This window comes from Bufo gargarizans, chromosome 2, assembly GCF_014858855.1.
Source record: "Bufo gargarizans isolate SCDJY-AF-19 chromosome 2, ASM1485885v1, whole genome shotgun sequence".
In the NCBI taxonomy this organism is placed as follows: Eukaryota; Metazoa; Chordata; class Amphibia; order Anura; family Bufonidae; genus Bufo; species Bufo gargarizans.
In genome coordinates, this window is record NC_058081.1 from 492,224,257 (window position 1) to 492,247,322 (window position 23,066).

Consider the following 23,066-nt stretch of genomic DNA (forward strand, 5'->3'; position numbering starts at 1 on the left):
TTATATTACTTTTAAACCTTTGCCCCTCTAATTTAAAACTGTGTCCTCTTGTGGTAGTTTTTCTTCTTTTAAATATGCTCTCCTCCTTTACCGAGTTGATTCCCTTTATGTATTTAAAAGTTTCTATCATATCCCCTCGGTCTCTTCTTTCTTCCAAGCTATACATATTAAGGTCTTTTAACCTTTCCTGGTAAGTTTTATCCTGCAATCCATGTACTAGTTTAGTAGCTCTTCTCTGAACTCTCTCTAGAGTATCTATATCCTTCTGGAGATATGGCCTCCAGTACTGCGCACAATACTCCAAGTGAGGTCTCACTAGTGATCTGTACAGCGGCATAAGCACTTCACTCTTTCTACTGCTTATACCTCTCCCTATACATCCAAGCATTCTGCTTGCATTTCGTGCTGCTTTATTACATTGTCTTCCCACCTTTAAGTCTTCTGAAATAATTACTCCTAAATCCCTTTCCTCAGATACTGAGGTCAGGACTGTGTTGAATATTCTATATTCTGCCCTTGGGTTTTTACGCCCCAGGTGCATTAGCTTCCAAAGCATCAGCGGGATCTCATTGTTAAAAGGCATCAGTCAGGAGAAGGGTACAAAATAATTTCCAAGGCATTAGATATACCATGGCACACAGTGAAGTCAGTCATCATCAAGTGGAGAAAATATGGTACAACAGTGACATTACCAAGAACTGGACGTCCCTCCAAAATTGATGAAAAGACGAGAAGAAAACTGGTCTGGGAGGCTACCAAGAGGCCTACAGCAACATTAAAGGAGCTGCAGGAATATCTGGCAAGTACTGGCTGTGTGGTACATGTGACATAAGGAATCTTCTGTATTCTTCATATGTCTGGGCTATGAGGTAGAGTGGCAAGACGAAAGCCTTTTCTTACGAAGAAAAACATCCAAGCCAGGCTACATTTTGCAAAAACACATCTGAAGTCTCCCAAAAGCATGTGGGAAAAGGTGTTATGGTCTGATGAAACCAAGGTTGAACTTTGTGGCCATAATTCCAAAAGATATGTTTGGTGCAAAAACAACACTGCACATCACCAAAAGAACACCATACCCACAGTGAAGCATAGTGGTGGCAGCATCATGCTTTGGGGCTGTTTTTCTTCAGCTGGAACTGGGGCCTTAGTTAAGCTAGAGGAAAGTATGAACGGTTCCAAATACCAGTCAATATTGGCACAAAACCTTCAGGCTTCTGCTAGAAAGCTGAGTGTTTTTGCAAAGAAGAGTGGGCAAATCTTGCCAAGTCAAAATGTGGCATGCTGATGACTCATACCCAAAAAGACTGAGTGCTGTAATAAAATCAAAAGGTGCTTCAACAAAGTATTAGTTTACGGGTGTGCACACTTATGCAACCATATTATTTTATTTTTATATTTTTTCTTCCCTCCACCTAAAAGATTTCAGTTTGTTTTTCAATTGAGTGGTACAGTTTATAGGTCATATTAAAAGGTGGAAAAAGTTCTGAAATGGTTTATCTTTGTCTCATTTTTTTACATCACAGAAACCTGACATTTTAGCAGGGGTGTGTAGACCATTTATATATCCACTGTATCATTTACCTGTCCATAATAGCTATTCCAGGATAGACCCAATTATTACAGACCGTGATCTATTGCTTATGTCCAATAATCCTGAGATTGAAGGTATCACATAGACCAATCACGCACCAGTTTCCCTTTTTCTTTCTAAAAACCTAACCAATCCTCTACGTATCTCTAGAGAAACAATGTCTTCCTGATGGGTCATCCTCAATACAGTATAGGGCAATCCTCGAAAATGTATTACGCAAATATTTTGAACAGAATGTGGGGACAGTGTCAGATCCAGGCGTGCTGTGGAATGCCTATAAGGCCGTTATCAGAGGTTCTTTTATCTAATTGGGACATAAAGTTAAGGATCATGAGATTTCTTCCATTTTTAAGGATATCCAACCCTAAGAATCTCTTAACAAACAATTACAGGCCCAACGTCTTGCATAATTAAGACAGCAATTATACACCTGTCTCTTAGTTTTTATGAGCATAAGCTGTGTAAAACTAAAGCTGTCTATTACTCTCAGGACAACAGGGCTGAGAAACTTTTGGCTTCTAGATTGAAAGCTAGATAAGCTCATAAATTCAATATATTTATTAGACCCTTCTAATAATGGGAAACTGCCCCCAAGACATCGCTAATAGATTTAAAAAAATATTATACATCCCTCTACAACCTCAAAACTGAACAGTTTAACTCCCACCCATCTCTGGCAGATATCAACAACTTTCTGGACTCCATACGTTTGCTCACTCTTCACCCTGAATAATTAAACTCTCTGAATGCCTCAATCTCTGAAACAGAGATCCATAAAGCGACCCCTTCAGAAATCATTGGTGGTGACCTCCATTCCCCCTCAGACGGCTCTACTACTCATTGACATTCCATGCTTCCACAAATCACTGCAGCCTATAATATGTAAAATCCCTATCATCTCCAAAATAGTAGTGGCGAGACACTGATAGAGCCGGATAACACTATCTTTAGGAGAGGTCATCTCAGTGATAAACACCACATGCTCCTACGAAAAAGTGATTGGTCAATCCACTTATTCTAAATTCGAAAGAGTTTGGAGCCCATGAATGTCACATAAAGCTTTCTCGCCAGGTTAGAGTAAATCTAGAGCGAGACTGTGAAGTACACTGGCAGTCATACCGATCTGAATATACTTTGGTGGCCATTTTGTCTTTATTTTCTGTCCCTCATTTTACTTTGACGGGTTCCTTTTTGCACATGTATGCGATAATTGTGGCACTGAATGTACCACCAGTAGATACTCTGCTCTAATATGGTTTATGGTCAATCTGTTCTATTCCTTTTTATGTCCTGTTATGTGACACATATGGAAACATTGTGTAGCTACAAACCATACTTACATGTACGAGTTGAAAATTCCTAATAAAAAGATTGAAGAATTAAAAAGTGGTTGCTGTGAAAAAAAAATTATTTTTAGATATAAATATGTAATTTGATAAATTGAGATATGAATACTGCATTTCAGAAATTATAGGAAATTTGTAATACGGCATCCTGTATATGGTGTAAGAAGCATGCACGATCCCTAAGGTTCTACAGACAAGTGCAGGATCCCTGAGCTTTAACCCAAGGGGCTGTATTGGTGGTATAGTGATGCTAGGATAGCCTATTAACTATAATGGCCTACCAAAAAATTTGCAATAGTAACTGTTTTTGCTGCAGATTTGGGCATGGACAACTCATCAAAATCCACAGGAAAAAAGTGCCATATCAGTACAATATCACTTTAAGCATCCAGTTCCAGGTCTAATGCAATCCTGAATATGTCAGACTCGTAGGCACTGTGTATGCCACTGTAAATACCTCAGTAATATCACATACAATGAAATGTGCCATAATAATCCATATGAATCCTTAAGCAAGTCAGCTGCAAACAGAGGCACAGTATGGGGACACCAGTCTATGAGCGCTGTACAATACAGCCATACTTCATGGATCCATAAGAGAGGTTTACACTGAGGTTTTTGAGGCATATTTCCCTTCAGGTTTTTCAGCCAAAGCCAGACATGGATTCAAAAAGAATTAAAAATATAAAGGAAGAACTAATACTTCTTCTTCTGGATCCATTTCTGGTTTTGGCTGAATAACCTGAAGAGCAATCTGCCTTTAAACCTCCTCCAAAAAACTCAGTGTGAACCTTCTCTAATACCAACTTGTGCATAGGGCCTTCAATTTAATGCTAACTCTCCTATGTCCTTTCCAATATTTTAGGCCTGACTTGAGGAACAAATTATTCTGGGACCCCCAAAAAGATGATAGCACACTTTAGTATTATGAATTCATTTGATGTTCCCAGCCCTCCATCAGTTTAATGTTAACCAACCAGATTCACTCGGTTACCTTGTTTAAGGTTTATTTCTGGTTTCGTAACTATACAAATATAAATATACATACAGAAAAATACAGATTTCCTCCTGAGCTATTAGTAGGATGGGGTTTCTAGAGGACGTGGCAGCAAGGGAGACATTTGGCATCGTTGCAATGAGACCCTGACAACCCTGGACTGAACTCACAGTCAATAGTTCCATGGTTTCACTTAGTAACTAGATAATCCTGTTTTTGTGTCTAAATGACTAGAGGCATTTATGGAACATGAATGTCATCCATCTGCAGGCATCTGTCCTGTTCACACATGTCTGGCTTCACATGGCTTAGTCTGGATGTCTTCCTATACATCCTTAGCTCATTTACACACTACTTATTAAGATGCTGGAAGCTTAAACAGGTATTCCCATCATACTTTTATGGCATAATCACAGGATACACCATACATGATAGATGCGGGTCCGAGAGGCTCATCTGCTGTCCTCAGAGCATCCATAGAGGTGAATGGAGAAGGACCCGCATGCGCGGCGACCTCTCTATACACTGCAACCAGCAAATCAGACCCTGTTTTTGCGATAGGCGAGGGGATGACGTTGCCTGTCATAGGAAAGGAGGCGAGACCTGGACACGAGATGATGAACAGCCAGCTTAATTGACTTCAAAGTGCTAATTAGCATACAGTGAGCGTGAAGAATAAAGATATATATATATATATTTTTTTTTTTAAGAACTACTCTAAAAAAAAAAGGATTGATAAGGTAATGGGAGTAGCTAAAGGCCAACATCCTATTGATAGGTTCCCTTTAACTCACAATGAATATTGTTAGGATATGCTATTCATGTCTGATCATAGGACATCTGCTGTGACCAGTGAAAATGTGGTGTGTGAACTTCATCACCATCCTCAGAACTGTCTACAAGTCAATGAAGGATATACAAGAGGCAATATACAGGATCCATTCGCACTACAAATCACACAATGGCTGACAAACTAAGCTTCTGAGCTTTATATCAGATGGGGAGTCTCATATTGCTTGTCAATGTTAATTCTATACCTAGGGCAACATCGATTAAGCAACTATGTCAAACGATTTTAGGTCTAAGTTTTCCCACAATTGACTTTTGTGAAAAACACTCCTTGTTATCTTCAGAGTTAAGCTGGTCACATATTAGGGATTACAGAACAGTGCCATTCACGGTTATTCTGTGAAGGTTGACATCTAGAAAGAATGCCGTAAGTTAAAACAACAAATAGCAAACTGATCTCTGCTGTGATCTGGTCTTCTATTGATGGGATTCGGATTTGTCATTTGAACCTGAAAATGACAAAAAATCACGGCAGATCAACTTTTTGACAGAGCACTGCCAAAGGGCTGCCAAATTAACTAAATCAGCCTATTCAGCCCACAAAAAGTTCTAGCGAATGGCCAGCTTTTGAGATCATGGCCACACAACTCTTTAATGAAGGGCATCTATTAAAGGGGTTGTCTCATCACATACATTGGTGGCCTATCAATAAGATATGCCACCCATCTCACAAGAATGAACTGTCATAGCCATCCACCTAATACATGCCCCAATTTAAAGGAGTTCTCCGGGAATTAAGAAAATACAAATACTTAAATATTACTTTATTAAAGATATATTTCCAAACACCTTTCATTAGTTATAATGGCTCATTTTGTCTAGGGAGCAGTCATTAGGAGACAAAAAAAATGGCCACCGTCCTATTGGTACACACAGAACCTGTCCTAATCACACAGCAGGACAACTTACTTCACAACACTGAGCCAAAGAGCTGCCTCATCCTCCTGTGTGCTCTACTTGTCAAGGATTATGATCATGAATACAGCTGATAAGATCTTCAGCTGAATTTCTGTAGGAATGACGTTTATGAGGAGACATGAAGTACAGAGAGGATGGACAGGACAAACTGTGGTAATGGAGACTGCATACAAGGGCTGCTGCTCAGTCACATCCCACCCTCTTCTCTTCACTTCATGTCTCCTCATTAACTCCATTCCTACAGAGATCCTGCTGAAGATCTTATCAGCTATATTCAGGATCATAATCCCTAACAAATAGGAGAGGAGGATGAGGTAGCTCTTTACCTCATTGTTGTAAAGTAACTTGTTCTCCTGTGTGATTACAACAGGTTTTGTATGTACTAATATGACGGCAGCCATTTTATTTCCCCTGATGACTGCTCCCTAGACAAAATGAGCCATTAGAACTATTAAAAGGTATTTTTGGGAATATATTTATAATAAAGTAATATTTAAGTATTTTCAGTAATTTAATTTTCTTAATTCCCGGAGAACGCCTTTAAAGAGGTTAAATTAATATGACTAATCCTAACCATATGTAGGATCGGTCATGTATATATTGACAGCACGTCCAATTTCTATAGGGGTCACTGACTGCAATGAAAAGGTAACCACACATCTAATGACCATGCTAAAAATAGGGAATAAACAAAAAATGTTATGGCTCATAGGAGTCTTGGTTGCCCCACCGCCAGTCAGTTGTCTGAATACCCTTTTAATTTAAAAAAAAGCAGTAGTAAAAAGTGTAGTTTTCAGAAATATTCACTTATATATAACATACAGACTGTAGTGATGCAAGATAAAAATATATATCTGCAAAAAATGTGTTTTTCGCTTTTTAGTTTTTCCAATTAGCAGTAGGTCAAACATCTGACAGATTAGAGGACCTCTGGACAGTGCTGGGTCAAGAAATAATAACAAATAGGAGATGAAGATCTTCTGCTAGACGCTCTAAGATGAAATCCTGCTCTGGATGTGGGAGATTTCAAGTACAGGAAGCAGAAGCTGGAATGCATCTTGAATATAGGAAGCGCTGTTTGATGCCTGTGAAGAAGAAAGGAAGGAGTGGGGTCAGTGGAACTGATAAGAGTATCACGTTAACATATTTTAATTTTACCAGAATTTCAACAGAAAATGCTATCCATACCACTAGAAAGAACAGATGTAGACAGAAAACTACGCCCAGAGACCTCCCTCAGAGAAGACTGGAAATCAGTTTGGTTTTAATCAGGTTGGTTGTGCAGTGCTAGCCTTAGGGTTGTGCGAACTGTGAGGACATTTCTGAAGAGGACACAGATGACCTGGTACCCGAGGACAGTGACAACTCTTTAATGACCACTGATATGCATTTTTTACTGCATCGCTGACTGGTGGGGATGCTGGGTCCCCACCAATTTGATATTGAAGTATAGGTCATCAATAGTCCTGAAAAACCCCTTTACGACTGAGTGCGTATGATGGGGTTAATATTAATTGCATTACAGTACATTTACGCTTTGTAAAACAGTGTTACTAGATTACTTGAAGTATGGAGCTTTTATTTCTTCACTATTTTTGCACAGTCACATACGCTTTATTTATCTGTATACTATTTTCTATAAAGGTACACACCTCAAGCAAAGTTTTGTTGGGGGCCCCTGTCCCACGACTAAGCTCTGCCCGTCACACTGCTAATATAAATAGTGCCCCTTTGTGTGCAATCAACACAATACAGTTCCCCCAACATAGAATGGTGCCCCTTTATGTGCACCCAACACAGAAAAATGCCCCTATATGAGCCCCCAACACAATATAGTGACCCCAACACAATATGGTGCCCCTTTAGTGTCCCCAAAATGAATACTTGCCTAGCCCACGGTTGCCACAATGAACGGGTAGGTCTCAATGTGCAGATTCGCTCTGGTCTGTCTAGAGGCTAGGCACAATGAAAGTGGTGCTGTTGCCAGGGGTCAGTTAAAAGGGGTTTTCAGAGACTTTAATACTGACCTATCCTCAGGAAGGCACAATCACTCACAGTAGCGCCGCAGCCTTCGCTAAGCCAGTGACGACACGTTCAATGGTCACGTGGCCTAGGTACAGCTCATCCTCCTAGAAGTGAATGGGGCTGAGCTGCGATGCCATGCACAGCCGCTATACAATGTACGGCGCTGTGCTTGGTGAGCAAAGAGAAGGCCGAAGTGCCTTCTCAAACAGATGATCAGCGGGGGTCCTAGGTGTTGGGCCCCCACTGATCAGATACTAATGACCTATCCTGAGGACAGGTCATTAGTATTTAAGTCTCGGAAAACTCTTTTAAGGGCTTCCCTGAACTTTGGGGCCTCACACATTTGCGTGGGTGCCAAATGTACCCTTGAGTACGTGACATAGGTTAGATTATGCACTGCTGTAGCTAGGAGCCCAATATCAACCCAATCACATAAGAAAACATATAGGATGATGAAATAGGACAACGACTAAATGACCAATTATGTAACTCTGCTAGGCGTTAGAACGAAAGATTTCATAACATATATATACACATAAGTAGGAAAAAGGCAGCACTCCAAGAAAAAAATACAAAAAAAAAATACTTTATTTACCTCAGTGGCAATGGCGACGTTTCGGCTCTATACCAGAGAGGCTTGAGAAAGGCTATGGTATAGAGCCAAAATGTCGCCATTGCCACTGAGGTGAATAAAGTATTTTTTTTTAGTATTTTTTTCTTGGAGTGCTGCCTTTTTCCTACTTATGTGTATATATCTGTTATATCTGTTATAGCGACACCTTTGACATAGTGTCGCTATATACCTCGATCGACCATGGCAAAGGACTGTCGGCTGTAGCGGGGATGTTAGAACACTCAGAACACTCTGCTCCAGCACGGCAGTTTATATTGACATTGTTGGAATTGTCCTTGAGGAACAATTACTTTGTGTTCCAGGGACAATTTTTCTTGCAAAAGATGGGCGCGGCGATGGGCTCTAATGCCGCGCCCAGTTATGCAAACATTTTTGTGTGGTCATTTGAGGAACGTCTTGTCTATGTATCTCCCCACTTCAACCAGGTTTTGACGTGGTGGAGATACATAGATGATATCTTCCTCATCTGGGGTGGCACCATGGAGCAGTTGATGGACTTTCACGTACACTTGAACTCCCTTGACCGGGAGATCCAGTTTACGTTAACGGCATCGACTGACCGGGTGCAATATTTGGATACACAAGTATACATTGAGGATGAACAGATACATATTGATTTGAACATTAAGGCCACAGACAAGAATACATTGTTGCATTTTACTAGCGGGCACCCAAGAAGGATGGTAGATTCTCTGCCGTTTAGTCAAATGCTTCGAGTACGGAGAATAGTTGACAAAGATGAGAATATGAGTTTTGCAATGAAAAACATGGAACAATCCTTTATAGATAGGGGGTACCCTAGAAGGTTAGTAAAAAGACATGCGGAAAGGGCTAAAAAAATCCCTAGAGATGAGTTGTTGACCCCCAAACAAAGACAGACTAGTGACAGATTGCCGTTTGTATCATCATACAATGAGTTGAGTCCCGATATTGAAAAGATAGTGAGGCGACATTGGGGTTTATTGAGCAGTGGACACCCTAATATTGCTGCCAGACGTTCCTTAAAACAAGGTGCACGTGCTCTTTCCCGTGTCTGGGATGTGTGAACTGTAAACAGATGGCCAAGGGATCGGTGTTCGCACATCCAGACACGGGCGAGACCTTTGACATAAGACATTATCTCACCTGTGATTCGTCATGGGTGATATATGTACTATGGTGCCCTTGTAAAAAATTATATGTTGGCGAAACCACTTGTGATCTAAAAACTAGGTTGAATAACCATAGACAATCTATCAGGAATAAGAGAAGAGATTTGCCCGTATCAAAGCATTTTGCTGAACAAAATCATAAAGAAAGCGATTTGAAATTTATGATTATAGACCATGTTAAACCATTGGATAGAGGAGGGGATCGATTAAGTAAACTAAAGAAAACTGAACTAAGGTGGATCTTCCGGCTGGATACTCTGAAACCTAAAGGGTTAAATGTAGAATTTAGGGTGACAGGAGGAATGGTTAGTTAGATACCCAGTCTACAGGACCTGTGACCTGATGTTGTCTGCTCTCTGTATATGGTGAATTAGATGGAAGCTATAATGATCTGTTTATGTTAAAAATATATATTTGTATGGCCATGACTCTTACCTATGCCGGGCATTGGATGGGGACGAAAAAGTATGGGGTTATATGGAGGCATAATAATATTGCCCAAAAAAAGTGCCTGAAAGCAAGATGGTGGAGATGGACTCGTGGAGGGGCGCGGACGATCTGACTGCGTGCCGACGCACATTGAGTATGGGCGTTGCGCTCAGACATGATCGACCGTGCGTCATCACGCTGGCTTCCACCCTAGAGGCGACGCATGGCTGTTATATGCTGCGTCAAGGAAAGGGGGTTAGATACATGCGCAAGTAAGGACCAGTGGACGCGGATGAGTGGCGCGCTCCAATACAAGTAAAGTCGCCTTCTCCCCATACTGTTGCGATCCACTATCAAGCCTGCGGGACGGTAATATAGTCAAGGCCATTTTTAAACTGCACTGTTCACTTTATTATATGCACTTGTATACATATATGTTGATGGATTATTACTGAATGTATCACTGATATGCTCTGATTTTTTTTGGTGCGTATGTTAACAGATGGAATTAATTATATGAATTGTAGCCCACCCACGAATGGGAGTGCACTAGTACTCCATTGGCCAATAATGGATTGGATCATGTTGTAGAGATGTATTTATTTTTGCACTATGCACTTTTATGTTCACTTGACTTGATAAAGGTCCTGTGAGAGGAACAAAACGTTGTCTTTGCCGATATGTGTGAATAAAATACACACTTTTTTTACTTGAAGGAGTGCTGCGGATTTTCTTTGTCTGCTGATTCCATCCTGTATCGAAGGACCGCCGCGGGCACCCATACAACTGTATCTGCATTTGGAGGAGTGCTGCCTGACCTTTTTCCATGAGTATATATATATATATATATATATATATATATATATATATATATAGTAGGAAGCCGCAAGGGTCCGTCGATGACGGAAGGTATGCGTCACCGAGATTCCTGGCCTTGGTGAAGTAAGAGCCGGTATTTTCAGGTGTCAGCAGCAGTTAATCTTAGTATGGCTATATAGCTGATCCGGGACGGCACTTACTGGGAGTAGTAAAAGTGATGGGTGGTGACTACTCCCCATGTTCCAGGACGGGTCTTGACTGGCCTGTAAAAAACCCAGCCAGCTGGGAGTGATTACCTCTCTCTGACAGAGGTGCTCTGGGAATCGCTGGTGTGGGAACTGAGACCTGTGCTGGGCTGAAAAGCAGAGACCTGTGTGTTGGGAGAGCAGGCTACCTAAAGCCTGCATTTAGACTGCTGGAGTCAGAACCGCTGCCAAGGTGACGTTTTATGTTATGTGAACAAACACCAACCTTGCAAAGAGTGTTTTTTGTTTGCCCTTATGTGTGAGTAAACACGGACATTTGAATTACAAACTTGTACTTTGTCTCTGTACTGCACCCACTTATCCCAACTACCAGAGCGTATCCCCACAATATTATATATATATATATAGTTTGAGAAAAATAGGACTGCACTCCAGATAAAAGTGAAAAATAAGTGAAACTTTATTCACCCATGATATGGCAACTTTGCTAAAGTTGCCATATCATGGGTGAATAAAGTTTCACTTATTTTTCACTTTTATCTGGAGTGCAGTCCTATTTTTCTCAAACCATATTATTGGGGCATTGCCGCTGCCCTTGTGGATTTTGCACCCGTATCTTGGGTGGTGCTCCCGCTGGATTTTCTTCAATATATATATATATATATATATATATATATATAAAAACTTATATTATTAAAGCTCCATTCCTCCATTCATTCCATGGCACTGTATATACGATAAGCAGTGCACATACATAATACAGACAATTGCACTCATCATAAACAAGACGAGTTACAAACTGGTACAGAAGGAGAGAGGGCGCTGCCCGTGAGGGCTTACAATCTACATGGTATGGGAGAAGGACACAGGTGAGGTGAAGTTGGTCATGGCGGTATAGAGGCAGCAGGGTCGCTGGTTGTAGGCTTGTCTGAAGAGGCGGGTTTTTAGGTTTCTTTTGAAGGATTCCACTGTAGGCGAGTGATATATTGGGGTAGCGAGTTCCAGAGTATGGGGGATGCACGGGAGAAATCTTGGAGGTGATAGTGGGAAGAGGAGAGAAGGAGGTCTTGTGAGGATCAGAGATTGCGTGTGGGGATGTATCGGGAAAGTAGCTCAGAGATGTAGGGAGGGGACAGGTTGTGGACGGCCTTGTATGTATTTGTTAGTATTATGTCATCATATTATATATTATGTCATCATTACTTAAGCTTCATTAAAGAAGTCGTTCTAAGAAATAGGTCTTAAAGCGAGATTGCACTCAATTAAGTTAGGAAGGGTGGGTCAACACAGCAACTGTTCTATCTCACAACTAAACCTTAACAAAAAAATACGACAAACCAATCTGATGGTTGGCTATCAGAAAAATAATCTGTACAACCCCTTTAATACAATGAAGAATGTACATAGAAACCATAAGGATGGACAGCAAACCCCAAGATGTGACCCACTCCCCACCGAGCTCTGGAAACACACTAAACTTTTATTAACATCAATGTCATGCAAATCTTTGTGCTGATTTCATAATATACCTGTATAGGTGAAGTCCAATAAATGCAGCCACCACTGGGGGGAGCTACAGGTAGGTGTCGATATCTGTATACAGTAAGAGCCCCCTTGAGACACTATAGGTAGCTGCTATGAGTGAGATGGCAAGCAGGCACTGCTTTCCACAACAGACCCCATAGCAGCCCTCCCCTCTATGGAAGGTACAGTAATAAGATGTAGTGGCATAGAAATATTTCTTATCGATAGGACTCACCTCCAGAAATACTCCCGTGATTAAAGGGTTCAGGATGTCAGATTTTTCAGAGGCCTGGAAAGAGCATAAATATTAGATTTTCCATAAGTGCTAGAGGAAATCACGAAGAGCTTAATATGGTTTACCCATGAACAACACATGACCAATCCACAGCACAGGATCGTGTCTGATTGTGGGGGCTCGACTGTAGAGACCCCTGACAATCACGGCTACCTCATGCAGTCCCACAGAGTTGAATGGAGCAGTAGTGGACATGCGTGATTGCAGTTCCATTCAAAAGGGGAAACACGAGAACCATCTTCTTGTCATTGGCATGGTCTCCATAATTGGACCCCCTCCAATCAATTATTCCCTTTCCTGTAGATAGGGGATAAGTATTTTTCATCGATTCTTTAAGCAATCTCTTGACATCATCTATATAAATTTAAGACAAAACTTAAGATACAAAACATATAATAAAAATGGTTTCCCATAGCAACTAATAAGTCCTTCACTTGCTACATGTGTGCATGATGGGGGAACGCAGGCATTGGTATGGGTGCCCTATTAAAGGGGTTTTGCAGGATTTTGATACTGATGACCTTTTTTCAGGATAGGTCATCAGTATCTGATAGGTGGGGGTCCGACACCGCGGACCCCCACTGAAGCCGCGGCCTTCTCTGTGCTTACCAAGCACAGCGCCATACATTGTATAGCGGCTGTGCTTGGTATCATGCTAAGCCCTATTCACTTCTATAGGGCTGAGCACGATACCAAGCACAGCCTCTGTACAATGTATGTGGTGCATGGTGACCACGGAGAAGGCCGCGGCGCTCACAGGTGCTGGATGCCTTATCGGCGGGGGTCCTGGGTGTTAGACCCTCACCGATCAGATACTGATGACCTATCCAGAAGATAGATTGTCAGTATCAAAATCTAAGGAAATCCCTTTAAAGGGGTTGTCTGAGTTAGATCTATATATGTTACGGTGGCTTATAAGGTTATTAAAAATACATTTGCAGTGTTTCTGAACTGCCGATGTGGGTCACGTGACCCCTGACGTCATCCACCAGGCTCTGGTGGCGACGTGTTGTGTACAGGCTTCTCCCGACACGAAACGTCAGAGCCTTGTGTGCCCCCCCCCCCCCCCCTCTCCCCTCTCCTCTCGCTGCCGCGGCTCCTGTGAGGGATCGCGCATGCGCGATCCTTACCAGTGCAGCCAGCAGGGCAGAAAGATTCAACAGTGTGCCCGCTCCCTCCCTGTGATCCTATCTATGAAAGCTATATGTATCTAAGCTATATGACAAGTATAGGTATCTAAGCTATAGGTATCTAAGCTATATGACAGCTATAGGTAGCTAAGCTATATGACAGCTATAGGTAGCTAAGCTATAGGTATCTAAGCTATATGACAGCTATAGGTATCTAAGCTATATGACAGCTATAGGTATCTAAGCTATATGACAGCTATAGGTATCTAAGCTATATGACAGCTATAGGTATCTAAGCTATATGACAGCTGTATGTATCTAAGCTATATGACAGCTGTATGTATTTAAGCTATATGACAACTATATGTATCTAAGCTATATGACAACTATATGTATCTAAGCTATATGACAGTATATGTATCTAAGCTATATGACAGCTATATGTATCTAAGCTATATGACAGCTATATGTATCTAAGCTATATGTATCTAAGCTATATGTATCTAAGCTATATGACAACTATATGCATCTAAGCTATATGACAAATTTAGGACAAATGGGTAGAGTATAGGACCATGGCGATATAGCTTGACTTATGGCTCTTTTGGCTGTGTTGGGAGGAGTGGCCTCAGAGATACGTGTGATTTTGGAACAGGCATACACAAGACTGGAACTGGGATGGGCAATTGTGATGGGTGACCCGGAGAGAAGGAGCTTAGTGAATAGTTTATCTTGGAAAGGATAGGTGTGGAGCTTATCGGTAGAGAGTCGGCAATATCTTTCTCGGTGCTCTGACACATTATACCTATATTAGTGGTGCTGTGCCCGTCTCATCGCTGGATGGGGGTGGTTTATGTAATACTAATATGTACTACAGTTGAAGGGGTATTTCTCTGTACTTTGTGTATCGAAAGTTGGATGTGATATATGAAGAGGTCCTGATAAGTTTCTAAATGCCCAGTGGGAATGTATGTACCCATTCATGTATCCTTTGATGTGCTGTTTTGTTTTTGTTTTTTCCCTTCTATATGTACATTGGGGAAAAATTGTTAATAACAAATATTGGATAAAAAAATAAAATACAACCTCTAGTGAAACGTGAAGAAAATGCTAAATTTGACTTGATTTGAAGTAACTAATATGGCCACCATTGCTTTAAACGCTTCTTTCTTCCCTTTTCTTACGAACTACAGAAACATACAAAGCTAGAGACTGCCACCTAGTGGTCAGTGTACATTATTAAAAAATACTGGCAATTAACCGCAGGATAAATACAAGGAAGATACAAAAATCACCTGCATATATATATATATATATATATATATATAGTGCATAGAGATTTATGATGTAGCTTGTGTCCTGGATGCTGTATGTAATGGCAGAGCTGCACTGTACTTACCCCTGCGGTAGTCAGGAGAGTGGTCATCCTCTTAGAAAGCTGTGATAGCTCCTTACACAGTGCAACAGTCATTCTGGTGAGGAGAAAGTTAAGAAATAAAAAAATAAAAAACAACAACATAAAAGGGGTTGTCCTCTTTATACAATGCATTTGGAAAGACTTCAGACCCTCTCACTTTTTCACATACGTTACGTTGCGGTCTTGTGCTAAAATAAAAATCTATTTTTCCCCATCAATCTGCACTAGGTACCCCATAATGACAAAGTGAAAACTGAATGTTAGAAATGTTTGTTAACGTATTAAAAAAGAAAAACTAAAATCTTGCATGGAATTGTCCCGTTCTTTATTCTTTTTGGGATGAAGTACTGCGGATAATAGTGGCTAAAACGGGCATTGTATGTCCTCCTGCAATAAGGGCTGGGATTCTGGGCGATCTGATCAGTAGAATGGGAGAATGTAATCCAGCTGGTAAAAAGATAGAAACAGATCTATTTCAGAACGTGGGGGAAAAAGTCTGGTCTCCCTGGACATAGGATTGATTTTTTTTTTTCCTCGCTCTCCTCTTTCTTGGCAGTTACATGGGTTGTGTTGGGTAAATTATTTATGAAAGTCATTTACACTGAATATGTGGAAACTTGGGGACAGGAATTTTTGTAAAATAGATTTTAAAGTATATTTGATCTTTTTGATATTCAATAACGTATACAGCCTCCAATCTTCTTGGTATAATGCCACAAGGTTTGCACACCTGAATTTGGGGATTTTCTGCCATTCTTCACTGCAGATCCTCTCAAGTTCTGTCAGGTATAATGGGGACTGGCAGTGGACAGACATTTTCAAGCGTCTTCAGAGATGATCGATTGGGTTTAAAGAGGACCTGTCACCTCTCCTGACATGCCTGTTTTAATACCTTCAAGCATTCCCCATGTAATAATAATTCTGACACATCTATTCTTATGGCTCTATGTTGTGTCATTCCTTTATTATTTCTATTAGAAGTTATGAATGAACTGCTAGCAGTCTGCAGTAAGGGTACAGAGGGGAGGTAACCAGTTGGGGGGGTGTACCTGCTCAGTCTAAAAATGGCAGCGTTGATTGGATAGAGTGAGACTGAGCAGGTACACACCCCCAACTGGTTACCACCCCTCTGTACCCTTACTGCAGACTGCTAGCAGTTCATTCATAACTTCTAGTAGAAATAATATAGGAATGGCACAACATAGAGCCATAAGAATAGATGCTTCAGAATTATTATTACACGGGACTGCATGAAGCTATTAAAACAGGCATGTCAGGAGAGGTGAAAAGTCCTCTTTAAGTTAGAACTCTAGCTGGGCCACTCAAGGATATTCAGAGAGTTGTCTTGGCTGTGTGTTTAGGGTCACTGCCTTGATCTTTCAGCCCAGTCTGAGGTCAAGTGCACTATGTATAAGGTTTTCATTAAGAACATCCCTACACTTTGATCCATTCAAGCTTTTCCTCAAACCTGATCAGCCTCCCTGTCCCAACCTCTGAAAAACACCCTCACAACATGATGCTGCCACCACAGTGCTTATCTGTAGGGATGATTTTGGGCAGATGATGAGCAGTGCTTGGTGTCCTCCAGACATGATGCTTAGAATTGAGGACAAAAAGTTCAATTTTGGTTTCATCAGACCAGAGAATCTTGTGTCTCAAAGTCTGAGAGTCCTTTAAGTGACATTTTGGGCAAATCTCCAGGTTGGCTTTGAGGTGTATTTTACTGAACAGAGGCTTCTTCCTGGCCACACTGGCATAAAGCCCTGTTCGATGGAATGCGGCAGTGAAGTTTTTAAAGTTTCTCCCATCTGCACACAGGATCTTCAGAACTCAGAGTGACGACTAGGTTCTTGGTCACCTTTCTTAGGCTACTTTCACACCTGCGTTCGGAGCGGGTGGTATCTGTCTGGTATCTGCACAGACGGATCCGCACCTATAATGCAAACGCTTAGATCCATTCAGAACGGATCCGTTTGCATTTCCATGAACAAACGGATAGTGCAAACGGATCCGTTTTGACTTTACATTGAAAGTCAATGGGGGACGGATCCGTTTGAAAATTGAGCCATACTGTGTCAACTTCAAACGGATCCGTCCCCATTGACTTACATTGTAAGTCTGGACGGATCCGTTTGCCTCCGCACGGCCAGGCGGACATCTGAACGCTGCAAGCAGCGTTCAGGTGTCCGCCTGCTGAGCGGAGCGGATACCAAACGGAGCCAGACTGATGCATTCTGAGCGGATCCGCATCCACTCGTACGGCTCGATGTGCCCACCTGCAGTTTTCCCACTCAGTATGTTAATCCTGAGCATCGGTACAGGGAGGATAAGACACCAGGGTTTCTCAATGGGCGTCTCCTTCTCCCTGGCTGTGCCGGGATCCAATCACAGCGGAGAGAGTCACAGCCAGGGAGAAGATGAGCTTTTTTTTCTCTCCATGGCTGTTCTAAACGCCTTCCATTTAAGAATAGAGTCCAATGTGCTCTTGGGAACAATCTTGTACCTGAGCTCTACAGGCATGTCTTTCCTCCTCATGGCTTGGTTTTTGCTCTGGTGTGCATTATCAGCTGTGAGACCTTACACAGAAAGGGATGTGTCTTTCCAAGTCATGTCCAATCAACTGAATTTATCACAAGTAGACTCCATTCAAGGTGTAGAAACATCTCAAAGATGATCAAGAGAAATGGGAGGCCCCCAGAGCTAAAATTTTTGTTTTTCCTTTTTAATAAATTAGCAAAATTCCACTTTCTTATTTTGAGGCATTGAGTGCAGAATGATGGGGGATTTTATTTTATTTTTTCATTTTAGCACAAGGTTGCTACTATAGAGGGTAGGTCTCTTTCTGGGGGACCTGGCATGTCCGCACAGTACATAGACAGCTCACTAATCGTGTGATACTTCATACAAATACTTTCCATATAATCGGTCTCTGCTCCAGATTACTAGACATGCATATGAATAATGACTGGTAATTGTGGACTCTAGACTGCCAGTGATGGACGATATACAGACAGATTAACACTTACTGTGAAAGTGCTTTGCCTCGTGACACTGCTGCCACTTGTGTGTCACCATGCAAAATTAAAGCAGACGTTTTGTGGAAGACTTCTATGGCAGAGGCTGTTAGCTCAGCAAGGCTCCGAATGGCAAACTCATGGATATCCTGACAAGAGAGAAGACGGCATTAAAGTGTATCCTAGGGATCTTAAGAAAAGTGATCAGGGTAAAAATCTATTTCTTTCTATTCCTTTCTTACTTTTTCTATTTGAATACCAACTACATGGACAGATATCATACTGTGTTGTGATGATAGATAATCAGTTCTCACCTCTCCTGTGTTCTCTCCTATCCTTATACTATAATCAATGTTAAGAGGGTGTTCTAGTGGTGATAGATAATCAGTTCTCACCTCTCCTGTGTTCTCTCCTATCCTTATACTATAATCAATGTTAAGAGGGTGTTCTAGTGGTGATAGATAATCAGTTCTCACCTCTCTTGTGTTTTCTCCTCTCCCGTCCCTTATAATAGTGAAAAGCAGTTTTTTTTTTGTGATGAAAGAAAATAAGTTCTCATCTCTCCTGTGTTCTCTACTGTCCCTTATACTAGTGTTAAGCAGGGTGTTCTAGTGGCAATAGATAATCAGTTCTCAACTCTCCTGTGTTCTCTCCAGTCCTTATACTATAAACAGTGATAAGCATGATGTTCTAGTGGTGAAAGAAAATCAGTTCTCATCTCTCCTGTGTTCTCTCCTGTCCCTTATACTAGTGATAAGCAGGGTGATCCTCCTCTGACCTTTACAGGAAAAATTTACTACTGAACATGTACAGCATAGTTTAATGCATTGTAACTAAGGGCCTTGGAGCAGCATAAAGATACCTAGTATAAAGGAAAGGAGAGGCGAGAATTGATTTTATGTCACCACTAGAATACCCTACTTATCACAGTTTACAGTATAAGAACAGGGGAGAACACAGGAGAGGTGAGAACTGATATTCTATTATCACCAGAATGACCTGCTTATCACTAGAACAAGGACAGGAGAGAACACAACCCGGAGAACCCTCCTATAAAATGACAGGTGTATATTACAGTATATGAATACCATAGAGAGGATTTGCTTCTAGAACCCTTAAAAAGAGTGGACTCAACATGAACATGTTTTATATGGTAATAATATGAAGGGATACAAGATTAACGTGACTACCAACTATTGTAGCCCTGGCTTTGAGTATCAGCACACTGACACCAGGTCATCTTTAGAATGAATGAATGATGTGACTATGTTACAACTGGTAAGGAAAAGTCACGAGAGGGTGGTAGGTCTTTCTGGGAGAGCAGGTGCCATGCCAGTTATGAGGGCTAACTATGGTATGTATCAAACAGCAAACTCCTGTTCCAGAAACTGAAGGTGGAAAAAACAGAAGAAAATGTCTGTACAAAGGTAATTTTCGTACATTGGTACATTTTCATTTATGCCTTGATATCCTTTGTGAAGTTTTAAAGAACTTTAAAGGGGTGGCCTCACAAATTAATATTAATTTACTCTATTAGATCACGCAAAACATAACAGCTTTCCAGCTGGAATATTTTTTTTTTTAAATGTTCCTGCGTCTAGATATTTCAGTTATATGTTTGTTATGATTCCCTCTGGTCTTCTTTGGATTCTTTGTGCATAATGTCTAACTAATCTGTCCAATGCTGGTGGTCACACATGCTCAGTAGCTCAGTCTTGTTTTGGAGTGATTCCTGCTATTATCAGCCCACTAAACACCGCTTCTCCTCACCAGCACTGTACTCATTAGGTGGATGTTTTGACGGGAATCAAAGGAACTGTAGGGGTGCCATATCAGGTGTGTAGCACCAATATCTAGCAACAGGGGTATTCAAAAGCTAAAAAAAAAAAAAAGTTCTGTTTTGCAAGATTTATCACAGTAAATTAACACGCTTTTGGGAGACAACCCTTTTAAAGGAAAGGCAATAACCATCCTTAGATTTTGTTGGACCTATGACCATACAAGAATAGGAGACGCTGAATTTCAAACTGCTTGATTCCCACCATTTCCCCCAAGAACTAGATGTGTAAGCAGTTCACAGGCCTTTTCCATCAGAACCTGCTGGATGTGCTGTTGTTTCTCTTCTATTGTCTTCAATGAATGAAACCGTATTATTATTATTTTTTAAATGCAGCTATAACGAGATCCAATTATTTTTCACTTACCTCAATGGTAGATTTCCTCTGTGGATCAGTCTTATCCTCCTCTCCCATCACTTTGTCCTCCTCCTCCACTTTAATCATCCAGTTGTAAGCGTTTTTTCGTGCCTGAAATGCCAAGAGATGTAATTTAGTGACCTTAGAAAATCGGGCTATCCCAGAAAGTCACTGTGGAAAAAGATTAAAGGGGTTGTAAAGCCGCTGCAGCCAATTACCGTCCTCAGCCCATCACTTTTAGCGCTGCAGTTTGTAAACAAGCAGCAGCAGCCGGAGGACTAGACCGGCAGCAGACAACTGCGCTGGAGAAAGAGGCAAGTAGAACATCATTTTTAATTAAGCCAATTGGGGGCTTATCCAAGATCTCATCACAGAGGCAGCAAAAACGTCCCAGTGTGGTCCTCAGTCCACGTAAGATGAACAGTCTAATGGCAGCAACGTGACCAGAGAATCAAAAGATCACCACCACATACAGTACTGCTCATGTATGGAATCTTTTATACACTAATCTCAGTATTCTTACAATCAATATGTATAATGTACGTACTGCAGGCTGTGTGTGTATAATGTACTTACTGCAGAGCTGTGTGTGTATATAATGTACGTACTGCAGAGCTGTTTGTGTATATAATGTACGTACTGCAGAGCTGTGTGTGTATATAATGTACGTACTGCAGAGCTGTGTGTGTATATAATGTACGTACTGCAGGCTGTGTGTGTATAATGTACTTACTGCAGAGCTGTGTGTGTATATAATGTACGTACTGCAGAGCTGTGTGTGTATATAATGTACGTACTGCAGGCTGTGTGTGTATATAATGTACGTACTGCAGAGCTGTGTGTGTATATAATGTACTTACTGCAGAGCTGTGTGTGTATATAATGTACGTACTGCAGAGCTGTGTGTGTATATAATGTACATACTGCAGAGCTGTGTGTATATAATGTACGTACTGCAGAGCTGTGTGTGTGTGTATAATGTACATACTGCAGAGCTGTGTGTGTGTATAATGTACATACTGCAGAGCTGTGTGTGTGTATAATGTACATACTGCAGAGCTGTGTGTGTGTATAATGTACGTACTGCAGAGCTGTGTGTGTATATAATGTACATACTGCAGAGCTGTGTGTATAATGTACATACTGCAGAGCTGTGTGTATATAATGTACATACTGCATTGCTGTGTGTGTGTGTATAATGTACATACTGCAGAGCTGTGTGTGTGTATAATGTACATACTGCAGAGCTGTGTGTGTGTATAATGTACATACTGCAGAGCTGTGTGTGTATATAATGTACGTACTGCAGAGCTGTGTGTGTATATAATGTACAGTACTGCAGAGCTGTGTGTGTATATAATGTACGTACTGCAGAGCTGTGTGTGTATATAATGTACATACTGCAGAGCTGTGTGTGTATAATGTACTTACTGCAGAGCTGTGTGTGTATAATGTACTTACTGCAGAGCTGTGTGTGTATATAATGTACGTACTGCAGAGCTGTGTGTGTATATAATGTACGTACTGCAGGCTGTGTGTGTATAATGTACTTACTGCAGAGCTGTGTGTGTATATAATGTACGTACTGCAGAGCTGTGTGTGTATATAATGTACGTACTGCAGGCTGTGTGTGTATAATGTACTTACTGCAGAGCTGTGTGTGTATATAATGTACTGTGGGGATTCGCTTTGGTAGGCAGGGTAAGCGGACGCAGTACAGAGGCAAAAAACAAGGTTTAAATCAAAGTTCAGTGTTTATTCACACATAGCCAGAAAACAAGCCAAAAGAAAGTGTTCAGTTTTGGTGCCTGTTCACACCACACAAAGTTCACAGTGCAAAAAGACGTCACCTGGTCAGCAGATGATTTTCACCCAGAGTCCGCAGCAGTCTTTAGTGGCCTGTTTCCCCAGCCTATGGCTCACACAAACAGATCCCTCAGTGTCTCAGACCACAGACTCCTCAGCTCCTCTGTCATGGAGGATAATTCACCACCTGAGCATGCTGGCTGGGTTTTTATATTCCAGCCAAAACCCGGCCTGGAACCGTGGGGAACAGCCACCCACCCTGCTCTTTGGCTACTCCCAATAAGAACCGGCCCGGATTGGCTTTACAGCCATTCTGACAGCTGAAGTATCAGACTGCACTACAGAACTGACACTTCAGGAAGAAAATCCGGTTCTTACCTCACCGAGGCCAGGAACCTCGGTGACACGTATCTTCCGTCAATGACGGCTCCTTGTTCCTTCTTACATACCTCCCCCCTTTGTTCAACCCTGAGGGGGTGAACACTTGCCAGACAGTGTATGCGGGACAGGGCATCCGCGTTTCCTTGTAACCTGCCTGCCCGGTGTTCCACGGAAAACTTAAAATTTTGCAAAGATAAGAACCACCTGGTGACTCGAGCATTCCTCTCCTTGGCCTGGCTCATCCATTTCAGGGGGGAGTGGTCGGTCACCAGACGGAACCTTCTCCCCAAAAGGTAGTAGCGGAGAGACTCGAGTGCCCACTTGATGGCCAGGCACTCT

The 23,066-nt window shown here is 41.5% G+C and overlaps 1 protein-coding gene across 1 annotated transcript in view; it reads right to left on the reverse strand.

Annotated features, from left to right (window-relative positions):
* Window positions 1–6,437: 6,437 nt before the first annotated feature.
* FAM114A2 (family with sequence similarity 114 member A2) overlaps window positions 6,438–23,066 on the reverse strand; it is a 46,868-nt gene continuing 30,239 nt past the window's right edge. The window contains exons 10-14 of the mRNA XM_044281182.1: window positions 20,550–20,651; window positions 18,358–18,494; window positions 15,314–15,386; window positions 12,725–12,778; window positions 6,438–6,786 (exon numbers count right to left, since the gene is read on the reverse strand). Coding sequence (XP_044137117.1) covers window positions 6,694–6,786; window positions 12,725–12,778; window positions 15,314–15,386; window positions 18,358–18,494; window positions 20,550–20,651 — 459 coding nt within the window. The 3' untranslated portion in view covers window positions 6,438–6,693. The remainder of the gene's footprint in view (window positions 6,787–12,724; window positions 12,779–15,313; window positions 15,387–18,357; window positions 18,495–20,549; window positions 20,652–23,066) is intronic.